General features: G+C 33.6%; 1 protein-coding gene across 3 annotated transcripts in view; it reads left to right on the top strand.

Moving 5' to 3' along the window:
• The first annotated feature begins 6,525 nt into the window (after nucleotides 1–6,525).
• The window catches only part of LOC150092623 (pumilio homolog 1-like), a 328,288-nt gene continuing 319,095 nt past the window's right edge, over nucleotides 6,526–15,718 (top strand). For all 3 annotated transcript variants that reach the window (XM_090414703.1, XM_090414704.1, XM_090414702.1), the window contains exons 1-2: nucleotides 6,526–6,831; nucleotides 8,413–8,635. In XM_090414703.1, the coding sequence (XP_090270829.1) occupies nucleotides 8,414–8,635 (222 nt within the window). In that variant the 5' untranslated portion in view covers nucleotides 6,526–6,831; nucleotide 8,413. The remainder of the gene's footprint in view (nucleotides 6,832–8,412; nucleotides 8,636–15,718) is intronic.

Genomic DNA, 15,718 nt, shown 5'->3' with positions numbered 1-15,718 from the left:
ATCTGAGACATAAAAAAAAAAAAAAAAAAAAATTCTGTATAATCCTTATTGTAAATACTGTAAATATTATTATTGTATGTAACTTATACTGAGACATAATAAAATGTTTAAAAAAAATCATGTATATTCTAAATTCAAAAATTCTGTGTAATCCTTATTGTAAATATTGTAAATATTATTATTGTATGTAATTTATACTGAGACATAATAAAATGTTTAAAAAAAAATTATTATTATTATTATTATTATTATTATTATTATTACGGGCAAATCCAAGCAGTCCTTAGACTCATCGAGGGAGGCCCTGAACATCATGTCAAGAACAACTGTTCAATATCCACACAGTATCTATCATACTTTGCCTTGAACTCATTCACAGTCATGGCACCCAAAACAGACTCTGGCAACTTATTCCAGTAATTCACCACTCTCCAAGTAAAAAACCTAGTTTTAACACCATTGCTAACCACACTCTTTCCAAGTTTCCAAGGATTTCCCCTAGTCCTCCCACCACCAGTCCTATTCTGAAAAATATCCTCTGAATTAATCTTATAAAAACCATTTAATAATTTGAATGTCTCAATCATATCACCCCTTTTCCGCCTATCAACCAATTTCTGCAACCCACAAATCACCCACCTGTTCTCATAAGGTTCATTCCATAGACCTGCTATCATTTTGGTCACTCACCTCTGGATCCTCTCCACCTCCTCCCCATCAAGAAGAAACCCTGGCACCCAGATATGGGCAGAATAGTCCAGATGGGGTCTTATCAAGGCTCGATACAGAGGAACAATAACTTGCTTGTCTCTGCTCGTCAAAGTATTCTTCAGTAACCAAGTGATTTAATGAGCTGATTTAGCCACTTTTGCAATGTGCCCCCAAAACTTCAACTCCCTATCCAGGAACACTTCCACCATGGCTTCGTCAATCTCCTGGAGTACAGTTCCACCAATGTGGTATATTGCTGCTAATCTTTTCACCCCAAAATGTATAACCTTGCATTTTGCCACATTAAATTGACCACCATTCTCCTTAGCCCAGTCCTCCAATCTATCGAAATCATCCTGCAAAATTTTGGCATGATGTTTATTCACAATTGCTCTACCCAACTTTGCATCCTCAACAAACAAATGAACAGTTCCTCTCAGATTCTTTCCTATATCGTTAATGAACAAATTAAATAGTAGTGGTCCAAGAACAGAATCCTGTGGCATACCACTAGTCACAGGCTGTCTTTTTGACTCTACCCCTGAATAAACTACTCTCTAATATCTCTCCATCAACCACCCTCCTATCCATCTCACCAACCCTATATCCATCCCCATATGCTGCAGTTTTATGATTAGAATTCCATGTGGTATCCTGTCAAAGGCCGTAGCAAGGTCCAGCAGTATCACTGTAAACCCATTACCCTGCTCCAGTTCAGCCGTCACTGTATTATAAAACGTGAGCAAGTTACTGAGGCATGATCTACCCTTCACAAAGCCATGCTATCCCCCGTACAGTATCTCATTTTCATCAATCCATTCCTGTATTTTTCCCTTGACTACGTTCTCCAAGACATTGACAACGACTCCTGATATGCTGATCGGTCGGAAATTTGCAACAGCAGTTTTGGAACCTCCTTTATGCAGTTTTTTCCGCCCCCTCGGAACTAACTCAGACCCGAGACTCAAATTAAACAAAACTGGAGCATTAGACGAGACAAAATGGTCAAGGGCACTGACAGTTCTTTAGCCGCTTCACGTAAGATCCGAGCTGGTATACATTCCAATCCCACAGATGTATTCACATTAAGGTTTTGTAATATACTGTTCACCTCCATTTCATTCACCTCAATTCCCGTATAAGCTATTGGTTCCTTCATTCCTGCAATATCAGTAATTTCACTATATCAACTGATTCAGTTACCTCCCTATATAAACATAAGACACTTCGGAAATAAGGAATAACTAACACATGCCGTCAGATTTAGTTTCGATTATCTACATATTATGTTATGCAAATAAATTTGTCTTTTAAAATGCAATAAGGAAACTTCAATCATCTCCAAAAATCTTGAATTTTCTGCAATATCGTCTAATGCTCCAGTTCTAAAAGGTTAAAATACCGTAGTTCTAGTTTTAAAATCACCTGGTGAGGCCTCTTTAAATTTTTTGTTTAAAAATTGAGGTCTCACCATGTGATTTTAACAAAGGCATAGGAGATACTTTTTCATTAACTCCAGAATTATCATGGAAAAGTCAGTGAGTCTATTTTTGTTGACTTCCTGCATTTTTAAAATGCTTGGGCATTCACTTCCAAAAATCGACTTAACTTTTCTGGCGTATTAACTTTTATCGGAGTATAAATATATTTCCAATAAAAGTATATTCTTATTGAAAATATATTCTTGAATTTAATTTTATATTTGGGTGGCCTAGCGGAAAGGATGCAAGCATCACTTCCACTGAGCTACAGACCTTTCAACAGATTGGCCTAGAGATAATTCATTTATACTGCTTAATTGTATATGAACTATCTGTAGAACAATCTAACGTTCATTACACAAATAATATTCGTCTTGTCCGTGCTTTGTAGATAATCCTAGAATTTTTCTTTTTGATACAGACATTCCAAATGCATGTCCTAAGTGATTTCTACGATAAAAAAGTGGTCTTCTCAAGAATGATGAAATCTGAAATGTGAATTCATTTCGTTAAGAAATAAACGAACATTTAACGCTGTCAAAATATTTTCTTATTAGAAATAAAATCTCTTATTATGTTACATGTTATTCGATTTATTCTAATATGAATTATGTTCTTATTGGAAATATATTCCGTTCGGTGACTAGATTTGAACTTCAGTCTATCTTTGGAAGGCCTAGTACAGAGGATGTAGGCACCACTTTCATTGAGTTACATAGGCCTTTCAATAGATTGTTGAGATTTCACCAGATTAAATGATCCAGCATCTGAATATATCTCTGGTGTTCGAGGAATAAATAGGTTTGGAGTGGAATGGATGTGCAACCTTATTAAGCAAGCGATTCACAAGAAGATGATGTGGAAAGAATATCGTGAGAATAAAAGTGAGAGGATTTATGAAATATATAAAGTTCAGGAAAGATAAGTAACGAGTATTGTGCAGAAAGCTTAATCGGAGAATGAAAAGAAATTGGCCATGCAAACTAAAAGCAATCCAAAAGAATTTTATCATTATGCTGCAAGCAAAAGAATGAATAAAAAAAGAATAAATTTATTGGATGCACATGGTACTCGAGTATCGGAAGCTAATGAGATTGTTCAGTTAATGAGTGCTCACTTTGCTAAAACATATTAACATGGTGCACAGTGCTATTGCTACATTGGATGAAGAGTTAGAGGTTCGTGAAAATGAGGTTGAAGAGCTGTTGCATAACCTGCATAAGAATTTTTCTGTTGGGACAGATGGAATATCAGCCCGTTTGCTGAAGGAATGTTCAGCCGAACTGGCTACGCCTTTCACATGTTTGTATAATTTCAGTCTCAGCTTAGGAATGTACCACAGGAATAGAAGGAATGTATGATAGTTCCATTGTACAAGGGTGATGCAAAAACTGATGTGTCCAACTACCGACCCATCAGTATCTCCGGTGTGGTAGTGAAGATTTTAGAGAAGTTGATAAGATCTCGCATGCAGAAATGGGTAGACAAGTAAACTATACTCTGCAAGGAGCAGCATGGGTTTACTAAAGGAAGGTCAGTTTTAGCAATTTGCTCATATTTTAAAACAATGTTATGGCTGACTTGGATAAAATGAATGGATACACTAAATAATGATGGTTTTTTCTAAGGCATTTGATAGGCTACCACACCAAAGGCTGTTGCATAAACTGGAGAATATGTGATTGGAATATAAACACTCGACTTGGATCGGGGATGGTTGCCAGACAGAAATCAAAAAGTGGTATACAGTGGGTGTGAATCTGCCAGATTTAAGGTGACTAGTGTTGTACCTCAGGGTTCCGTTCTTGGGCAATTATTGTTCAATCTATACATTAATGACACCAGGCAGGGTCTAACATTAGATGTGCAATTGTTTGCCGATGATGCAAAGATAAGCAGGGCAATGAGAGATGCTACTGATATTCAATGATTTGGATAAGCTGCAAATTTGGGCAAATGAAAAGGGTTTTCAGTTTAATGTCAGTAAGTGTCAAGTTATGCACGTTGGTATGATTAGATTTCCAGTTATATATTATATTAGCAGGGTTATGCTACAAGAAACTGAGGAGGCGAGGCATCTTGGCATATTGGTGGATAGGAATTTGAAGTTCAAAGGTAATATAAGAAAAGTTGCAAATACAACTCAGGTTCACTTCAACATCACAATTATATTGCAATGTTGAAGCGAACTTTGACATGTAAGGCTAAGGAAGTCATTTTGCCTCTTTATAAGCCTTTGATAAGACCACACTTGGATTATTGAGGGAAGATTTAGTTTCCTAGATTGTAAGGGCTAAAGAAGCTGTGGGAAGGGTGTAAAGAAGAGTTACCGGATTATGAATTTAGATTATGAGAACAGATTGCGGGTATGTAGATTACAGACTCTGGTTAACAGGAGAAAGAAGGGTGATATGCCAGATGTCTATAAACTTTTGAATGGCTATTATAGGAAGGTGGGGAGAGAAAATGGGGCATCCATTGAGGTTGGTTGTTTACAGTTAAGAAAGGGGTGTAAGAGCTAGCTTTTTCTCTCACAGAGTAGTGAGTGAGTGGTATAGTTTGCCTTTAGGGGTAATGTGCACCTCCTAGTGTGAATGAGTTTAAGGAAAGGAACGACAGCTGGATTGGGTGATTTAATGCCTCCCTCGAGGTCTGAGGTAATAATAATAATCCATGTTTTCTCCAATTTCATATTTCTGCACTCTACATTTAAATTTCATATGAAATTATAACTGTTTTTTTGTTACTAAAGTACACACATTTATTAATTACCATTACAAAATTATAACCCTTAAAGAATGAAACGGCCTTCCTAAAACTGTTTTCTACAAAATGAGGGAACTAAACAATGAAAGAGAACCTTCAATACAAGATTTCTAGAAAATTACGGAGGTTGAACAACTTATGAAATTCGATAAGCTGATTTCTTTAAGAGTACATACTGTATGTTTGTATGTTAGAAAATTAATTATGAGGCTAAATTTCAAGAAATACCACAGATCATCATCAAACCTTTTAGTTTAAATAAAAATATTTAACTGAATGTTTGGTAAGGCAGGGTTTCCCAAAGTGGAGCTCTAGAGCTCCACAACTGAATTCTAGGGTTCCACAAATCTTGCTTCCGAACATTCACTTTTTTTTTATTTTTAATTAATGAATTGATGATATGAAATTATTTGTTCTATAAGTTACGTCTGTTATACCAGATTTTGAAAACCTGCAGTTCAAAACCACAACTGCACTGTAGTCATTAAAATGAACTTAAAATTTTAAAATTTACGGAACACTAAATTGTAAAATGGTGAGTGTTTATTGATTTCTTCCTTTTTTCATGTGTATTTTAAAGATTGAACTGTGAGGCCCGGCAAAATATTTTGCTTGCTTTAGGGGTTCACTTTAGCAAGAAGTTTAGGAACCCCTGTGGTAAGGCATTTTAGTAGAAAAGAGATTAGTGTGGTAAATTAATCCTCTTATTTCTGTTAGGAGGATTAAAAACGTATTCGGACAATCAGGTAACATCAGAGATCTTTGTAATCTTCTCTCATCAATATTCCCCAATTCTACTAAATTATTTCCATATCACAGTAACAGAGTGCACTAGAACGAACAGGAAGTTGAGAATAAATCCTAATATCAAAGTTGGCGCTATATCTGGGAGTGTTTTAATAATAATGATAATAGATGTTATTATTATGAGATGTGGCGTTTTATAACATAACAAAGACATTTAACGCACTGCATTTAAAAAGTTCGACTGCAAGTTTAAGTAAAAATAACCGAAGAGGTTTTCTTTATATCATTGATGAAATGACATGAAGTATACTACGTATTCGAATGAGTACTACGGTCATTGGTTATTAGAAACAACAACAACAACAACAACAACAACAATAATCTCTTCCTTGGAATAGTGCGAATTAATATTTGTAGAAATTAGCTGCATAAATAGCAGATTTCATTTCTAGCATTGACTTCCAAAAAAAAAAAAAAATACATTGCAGAAGTGCCAATTTTCTTATCAATAATAATTTATTTTCCAATGTAATAATGCTACAGTTACCAATCAAATTAAATAAAACTATGTGCTGATATATAATACAAAGCTGTTTTTTATTTTCAGTTTTGGCTACTAATAGGGATCCTTTCCATAAAGAGTTACTTTTTTTTTTTTTTTTTTTTTTAGAAATGTCGTATATCAGGAAGAAAATTATTTGGTGAATATGAAAACAAGATTGTTCCAATTTCATTAAACCAAAATTCTTTTCTTTAATCATGAAGTCGTCACAAGAGGGCGGAAGGATAGTCATTTCACGAAGGTGAATGGAAGGAAGTTAGTGTCTTGGGTGGAGGTTTGGAGACAAAGGACTTGTCAGATGATTTGAGCCGGTTTACCAACCATGTTACTGATATGAAGATATCAAGGACGGATATTAGTGTACAATAATAGTGCTACCTATGTAAAAGAAAGCTGTAGGCAAAGGTGTGAGATAACTGTGATTCTATTACTATAAAAGTGGGATTTCAACTGACGTCACTTTTAGAGAAAGCACATGGTACCCATCATGCATTTGTTCTCTAGTATGTCGTACGCCATGTTGTGAATTTAGCGTTGTGGGTTCTTCAAATCTGCTGCATCACGGTAAGTTTTTGTATAATTCGTTATCATGTATGACATTGACTGAGATATGAATTAGTTATTTTTTCGCTGGTCGTTGTATTACTAGCAAATTTATGGCTAAATTGTGAGACCTAGGTACCTAGTGCGTGCTCTGTAGCTGACGCCATAACGCCATTGTGTATATGGAAAGCCTTGTATTATCGGCTGTTGAACTTGGTGAGAGCGGAAATAAAGCTTTACCAGGTATTGCACAGGCTAGCGTTGCGTCGCACCTTTTAGCACATAATTGTATTGTTTTGAATGTAAAATTGACCACTAAGGACTGCATGAAGTAATACTATTGCTTTTCTTTGAAGTTTAGTGAAATTTCAAACTGTCATTAGACAACTTTCATTTAAAAAAAGTTATTGAGAAAGTGATAACATAAAATTTATAAATTATACTTCCTCTGTTGTGATTTCGAGTTTGGCGCCTTATGTTTATATACTCCGAATTTAAACAGCGTGGAACAGTTACTTTCCTTGTTCAGAAGCTAGTATGAAGAAAGTAAACGCTTGAGTTAAGTTTTCGCTTAATTGCAAGCAAGCGTGGTTTTAAAACGCCATGTAAGAAGTTATTTGTCAAAGCCGTAGCTGGAGGATTTATTGGCCCTCGCAAGTCAGTTGAGCTTTAATTCCCTGTGACCAGTATGGAGTATTTTTTTTTTTTTTTTTAAGGAATATTTCTTTGTGTTGTGAACTATTTCGATGTATTCCTTCTTCAGTAAAGTGACTTTAATCCTTAGTTGTACATTTTATTGTATGTGCCAAACTTGGAATAAACACAGAATTAATTTTCAAGGGGGAAAGGTAATTCTTTCAGAAATAGCAAGAACTTTGACATGGTATTGTTTTGACATGTGACTTTCGTTACAGATATTTGTTTATAGCAGTTGTTTACCGATCAAGAGGTAGTTACAGATTCAAGTTTTTATTAGCTTGATTGCTTACACTTGTTTTTTAATATCTGAAACCATTTCAATACAGTTTTTAGCCATTGTGTTATTCATCAATGTGAAGTGATTCTGACTTTCCATCCTCCCCTACTTTTTTAGCACATGGGAAATCAAAAGATAAACAAGCATCTGTATCAACCAGCTTTATAAATATATACACTGCATATAAATTGATACATTAATATTATTAAAATTAATTTTTATATTTAATGCATTGAATTTGTTTATAAAGCATGTGCCTTTATAAATGCCTCAGGTCTTAATTTATTATTTTTATTTATTTATATTTTTTTTGTAGTTGGTTCATATCAGTATTTATCCACCTTTACTATGTTCACAATGCATGAACATTTATACATATTTATATTATGAATAATATAAATTTTTACTGGTAGTAAGTTTCCTGTAAAGCTAGAATCGTTATCACTGTTATGTTTACACACACACACACACACACACACATATATATATATATATATATATATATATATTCTAAAATTTTTACAAGTTCATATTTTAAGGACATTTTAACAGGATAATTATAATTCAAATTCTTATTTGTTACTGCTAATTTTACAACCCATTAATAATATAATTTTCTCTTATAGTATGAATGAAGTGGTTTGGGAAAGCCGACAGCAGCACGGAATGCTTGCCAACGGAAGTGGCCATTCGGAGATGAACAGTGTACCTTCTGTACGGCATAGTGCATCACGATCCCAGGACGATGCAATGGTTGGATATTTTTTTCAAAGACCTCAAACTGATCCGGATTTTCAGAGCTATAATAAACAAACGCGTTGGGCTTTAGGAGATGACAGTGTTTTGGAGGTGAGAATTATATGTATAGCTTGGTAATTTTAAATTTGTTAAGGAGTCATGTTTGTTTATAACATGACTCCTTAACATAAAACATAAAACATTTGTGTACAGCCAAAGTTATAATTCAAGTTTTGTTATTAATACTTTGGCTATTTTTAACAAAACAAAGGCAGAAAAAGAAAATCAGATTTCCTGTTTGGCTTCTGAGATCATTCTCAGAAGTCGACAAGAAATGTAATTCGCTTCTGAAAATGACTAACCTTCTTAATTTTTACATGTGACCTATACATATACCAGTTCATTCTTACATATCAGGTTTAGTTTTAATAACTGAAAATGCTAATTCTCAATGAACTGATCTTTTCATTTAGTGTTTCACTAATGAGAGTTATGTAGATTTTTAAAACCAGCTATAACGTATGCAAGAGAGTTACTGTCTCCTGCACAAAAACCCAATCTTTGTGAATATGGGTATTGTTCTAGTGATCAGCATACAATTATATATGGCCAAGCAATTAAGAAATAACAACTATATGTAATTATCTGCTGGTGTCTAGAACAATATCCATATCAAAGATTTATTTTTTTTATGAAAGGTTGTAAGCCTGTAGCGCATTAGTACTATGAGTGAGCCAACTTTTTTTTTTTTTTTTTAATAAATTTTTTTTTTACATAATACAGCAACTCTGCTCTAGAGACCAAACTGAACTTTAGGGCTTCAAGTGTCCAATGAACTAGAATGGTGGTCTCGCAACAGGCAATGAATTTTATCTTTCTCCTTAAGGGCATTCATAGACATCCATGTCAAGGGTGGAATTCAAACAGCTTGTTGAAGAGCAGGTATGCTAACCAGGCTGGCCTAGTTTGTATTATATTTTAAGTTAAGAAACATGGGACTGAATGAGTTTAAACATGTTTTTGTGTGGGCCACACCCAAATTTTTTTGTCATATTTTCTCTAATATACAAGATGACAGGGAACTGAAATATTGGTCTGAAGTGGCAGGTCATACAAATATCATTCTGGTATAGCACATTGCCTGTTGACTCTGAGTTTGAATAAACTAGTATTTGTGCTTCTGTTAATAAGTTTTAAGCATAATTTCTCCACTTCATTAGATGCAGTAAAGATAAGTAATTTGGCATTATGAGGTATATTTTTAAATAACACTGTGGTTTGTACAGTATAAAGGTTCCAGCATGTTAGCTGGGAATTGGATCTCTAGATGTCCGTTTTTTCTCAGTTGCACATTTTGAGTGTTGAAATCATAAGATTAAAGTCAGTCTTACAGGAAGAAATTTTTAAAAATGTCTAGGGTTATATGGGCCAAACATTTGCTTATTTTTTGCTTTAAATATTACAGTACATAGGAAGAGCTGTGAATGTTAGAGATAATGAAGTACTTATACTCAGAATTTTTAAAAGTGGAATAAAAAGTTCATTGCTAAATCAAGATGTCATTACAGTACTTGCATCTTTACATTCTGTTGCATTTAATTGAATTAGTTCAGTTTTTCTTTTCTACAATGTGATATTTGATGTTGGAAACAATGTCAGTAGTTTCATAAAGTTCAAATTATCTGTTGAGAGCACTGTGCTCTTTATTTTGGAAGGTTGAAATGGATTCGAAAACCAAACATTGTGTTGTTTTCCACTTCTAAAACCAAAGCATCCTTTAGTGTACTTAATGAACTGTGTCGTAGGTTTACAACTTTTCATGTATACAGTTTGGCATTATTTAAAAAAAAGAAAAAAAAGTATTTTCTTGTCTAGTCTATTTCAAGCAATGAACTTGAGCAACAATCTGCCTTATATAAATGTAAATATATTCATTTATTTGTTTCTGAAGGCATGTGTTTCAGGAAAACTTGAAGGAAAAGTTGGAAAGTTCCCTTGTTAATATATATAGAAAAGAGAAAACAGGAATATGTTTTGTATACTAAGAGATTCAGCCCAAAATAATATGTAGAATTTTATAAAGGATTAGTGCCTTTAGAACACATTAATATTTTTTGCATTTGTGGTAACTTGCACTATTATTGGGTTGATTAACCATGGTTGGATTTTTTATAAGTTTTGCAAACCCTTTTTTACTTCTAAACATCTTTTTTGAATGATATATAAGGAACTTCTAAGTTATCAGATTAGATCAAATAAAGCAAAGTATATTTGACTTCATATATAAATTAAATTGTGATTAAGTTAGTCTGTTTATGCTGCCATAATTGGCTCATCAGAAATCTCTATTGTGTATTCATATTGATTTCTGAATAATCAGATTTCATTTATTTATCTTTATTGGGTACTCTACATCACTTATATGATGTACTGTAGATGCCAATACCAAAATTTTTTTAGAAAAAAATTTGGTATTGGCATGTTGAAAGTTTCTTCTCTTTCTATCACTGGTTGGATTATTCTTTATGACAATGTAGTTAATTGTTGATGCTATAGGTCTTTGTCCAGCACATTTTTTTGGTAGGTAGTTTGACTATAATATTGTTTGCTTTAGTGAGAATTGACTGTATATGTTTTTTCCAATAGTTGCAGGAGTTTTTGAATTGGAGGAATTCATGCAATCTGATTTTCCTGAAGGGGTGGAAGAATAATTAAAACTCATTTAAAATAAAATGGAGTAGGCAAAAAATTTGTATATGATATTAAGTATCACCATATTGTCATAATATGGTGATACACCATTTGCTACTTGTATATGGAAATATGACTTTTGCCATTGAGTTAACCCTAGATATTTCTGCCAATCTGGCAGAGATACCAAGGATAACTCAATAACTGATGAGGCCATAATGAAGATCGAAACCAGTCTAGGTAGTGACTTGTCTGACTGCATGGATATACACCTGAGAAAGGAGTACATTATGGGATACTAGGTCATTTTGATATTAAGTCAGTTACTCTGTATAATGCAAGTAGCTTAGTGAAGACATTTGACAAATTTTTATTTGCTCATGCTTATAGAGCATGGATAAAAATGTGGGTGCTTATCCACATTAACAGAATGAGAAGACATCTAATTTTAAGTCTTGTATATCATATTTAAATGCTTTCTCATTTCTATTAATGAAATGGAACATGATAGAATATTATGGAATGCATTTTTCAGATATCTTTTTGTTATTACATTTATTTTGCATGCACAGTATTTTTAAATTGCACTATCCATCACGCCAACTTACTAACTGGATGCTGTAATGCCAACTTCGATGGTTCACATTATATCTTGAGCCCACATTGATTATAATATTATCAATACCATAATAGCTGCTGCACTTTTGATTGTGGTATAGATTTAATTATTTATATATCTACTATAGATAGATGATTAATAAGGAAATAGATAGCACTGTTCAGCATTTAAGCCAATACTCTAAAATCTATTCATAATGCGCTCTCTCTCTCTAATAAAATTTTACAGATGCTCTTAAAAGAAATATATGCAATTAAGTGGGGGAAGAAAGGAGAAAAGAGCTATGGTTCTTGTGAAATGTCTTCTGATACTGATATTGCACTTTTATATTTGTCTTGGTATGGGGGGTGGGAAGGTTCATCATTGATATGTGATTTTCTGATTTCTGTTTGAACTTCATAGCACATTGGTATTCTTGCATGTCTTCAACTCGCAACTAAAAAAAAAATAATAAACACTTGGTTTCATGGTAATGTGCAATTATGTAATAGGTGGGAATGGAAGCATAGTTTTGTAGGCAGTTTTTGGTATTGAGACCACATTATAATATAAGGAGTGTCCTATGATGCACAAAACTTGTCGGCTTTAATTGTTTAACCACAGAAACCTGATTATTATATACTAAGGTTATATATATATATATATATATACTTGTTATATTGCTGTCCTGGTTGGCTGAGTAGTTAACGTATCCGCTCTCCAGCCAAAAGGCTGCAGGTTCGAATCCTGCCATGGGCATGGATGTTTGTGATTGTGAAAATACTAGTGGTGGTGGTGGACAGTAGATGATGCAGATGGTGGACGAAGTTGAATGGTGGGGACAGAGATTTGTAGAGTAGGTGCCCTCCCTCAATGAGTCTTTGGACTCCCTGGAGGTGTCAAATAATACTAGTTATATACTAAGTATACAACCTGTGGAAAATATATATATAATTACAATATATGTAATTATTGCACTATATAATTTCTAGTTGCATTGATTTGTTTTAGATTGAGTTGTTGCTTAAAAGTAGTTGCTCCCCCCCCTCCCCATTTAGGTTGCATACTTTGAATGTTACACTTATCAAAATTTTTTTTTCTTTAATTTTTTAACTTTAATATTATGTAGGTACATCAAATGATCAGAATTAAAATAATAATAGACAAATATTTTTGTTAAATGAATAACAGAATGCCCAATATTCTGGATATTAATCAGTATTAGCTGGCCTGGTTGGCCAAATGGTTAGCATATTTGCTTTCCAACTGACAGGTTGCAGTTCAAATCCTGCTGTGGGCATGGATGTTTGTGATGATTGTCTTTAGGTGGGAGATGAATTTCATCACCTGGTTTGAGACTACCACCCAGCTTGTTGGTGGCCTGAAGTGGCTTGAAAAAGTTCAATGTTGGTTTCTAGAGTGTTTCCGAGACCAGGTAAAAGATGTAAATAATAATAGGAAAAAAAAAAAAAATCCCCACCCATGGCACAAATGTGCTATAGTTTCACAACTCAACCTTTTGTGAGCGTAAGCCATATTAAATGAAATAACGTATAATGACCGCTTGCATGTGGCCTTGGCTGCAAAACACAGATTTTTATCTTTAAAGCTACTGTAAATTACTTGAAATGCTTATTTTTCAGAGTTTAATGTATACAATTGTAATTGCTTCAAAAGTGAATTGAACTTTTTTTGTTATTAGATATTTATTTTGAGCTAATTGTAGAAATACTGATATATTATTTCTGCCTTTCTTTGGTTCAAGTGCATGATCTTAACATTATCATGCCAGGATAAGTGAGAAACTATCGCTGCCACCTTGACCACAAGGCTGGGGGAGAGGATTCATGTTGCCTTTCCACTGTTTGTATATGAGAGGATGTGCCTCATTGTGACATGTTCTTAGATTTTAACCAGATGTGCTTTGAGGGGGCAGGGAAGATGTGTGACAGGAATAGATTTGCCGTGATGGAGCAGCAAATTAGCTTGTACAATTTGTTGTGCTTGTTATTTCTTTCTCTGTTTTTTTTTTTTTTTTTATATTTTGCTTTATTTCCAGAATTTTCTTTTATTCACTAATAATCTGTATATACACTATTTACATAGTAATTACATAATTTCCAACTATTTGAATTTTACCTTGATTATGAGTTTTTTGTCAGCATTTTTTTTTTTTATATCAGTAATATATATCCTGCATGAGTGAGGGTTTTGTTGGAAATCAACAGCCAGTCCTCTTCTTATAATACAAGGGATTAGCATAGCACATCTAGCTATAATTAGCATAATTATCGCTAAATATGGTATGAAAATGACCCTATATAATTAAAAACATCTTCCACAGACATATTACATAGAAGCAAATCAATTTTATTATAGCACCAAATACAGCAGCGCTTCCCAATCTGTGGGCCGCGGCCCCCTTGGGGGCCGTAGGTTTTGTTGAGGGGGGCCGTGAAATAATGAAAACAAATTTAAAATGTTTTAAGACTAAGTATATTTTTTTTATTTTAAAAGAAACGTATTTAACTTTTATTAATTCTTTTTTGTTATTTTTTATATTTTAATGGAAAAATTCACACATTGGTGTTGGTTCACAAACTTTGCTTCCTGCGTATTTCGGCGCTTAATGAATATTAGTAAATATTGCTTATTCATATGTTTCATTTCAAAGCAGTGGTTAATTGTATTTACTTCGAATGTTCTCCAGGGAAGTTCCAAATCTTTGTCCCTTTCATAATGCGTTCGTAATCAGGGACTGTTGATATTGACTTTATATACATATCAAAACTCGTTTTATATTATCACTGTCATCCGAGCTAGTTTTCTGTTACCAATAAAAGTTTCGCATATACTTCACACATGAAAAAAAGCTTAAACAAGTTCATGTGGGGATGTAGTAACTCGCTTGCAGTGGTAAACAACACGCCCTCCCTAAGAGCCACTATACTGCAGAGGCAATAAAAATAAGTACTTTTATTATGCCAGTGAATAAGGTATGAGGAGCGTGTAATATATTTCTCAACAAATAGTGCAATTAGAGACAACTGGGATAAAAACACACTAATTAATGAATCACATGTCCTCTCATACAGAAACTATGCTGTATAGACTGAAACAAAACCATGTTGCATGGGCAAACATAGTATCTAACTAAAAACTATTGTTATTAAAATTCAACCAAGCGTGTTAAAATTCGTAAAAGTGTTAAAACTAAGTAATATATATATATATATATATATATTAAATGTTATGGCAGTTTCACATATGGAATTCGGTTGAAGAGAGTTAGCATTTCAACTCAATTGTCAGCTATGCTTTTATCTTTCGGTTGCGCGATCTTTTGTTAATACCGCACCAACCATATGCACGTTTTAATAAACAGACTACCTTTGCTGTCTGTTTCGCATTAGGCTTAATTACCGTAAAAGGAGAAAAGTCACAAAAGCGAAAAATGTTCCTGGTCTGGGGATTCCCGTATTCAAGTAATATTCACTAATTTCATGTTATCAGTCTGTGGTGTGCCAGTATTGGTAAGTGGTGATATTATTCGATCTATTCTACGTTAAAAAATTTAACCCTGAGATGGATAAGTGGTTGATAAAAAATTAAAAAAAAATCCCACGAACAATCAGAAGAAGCAGAAACAGACTAAAAAAAAAAAAAGGACAGTATTTCATATTTTACCAGAACAGACCGTATCGTCTTTAGAACCAAACGGTAAGAGGCAAAAAATGTAATATATGCATTTGATTTTTGCAATATTTGCTGTGTATGTTTTGTATTGAATATAAATACAATAAATATAATAATAATATATCTCTATTACGATTTTTTTCGAGGGGGGTCATGAAATATTTTAATTTTTGCAAAGGGGGCCCTGACATCCAGAAGTTTGGGAAGCA

The sequence above is a fragment of the Typopeltis vanoorti genome, chromosome 25 (assembly GCF_054136105.1).
Source record: "Typopeltis vanoorti isolate ZY-2024b chromosome 25, IOZ_Tvanoo_1.0, whole genome shotgun sequence".
Classification (NCBI taxonomy): domain Eukaryota; kingdom Metazoa; phylum Arthropoda; class Arachnida; order Uropygi; family Thelyphonidae; genus Typopeltis; species Typopeltis vanoorti.
The sequence above is the reverse complement of the archived record's forward strand: the minus strand, read 5'-3'. Positions and strand labels throughout refer to the sequence as shown.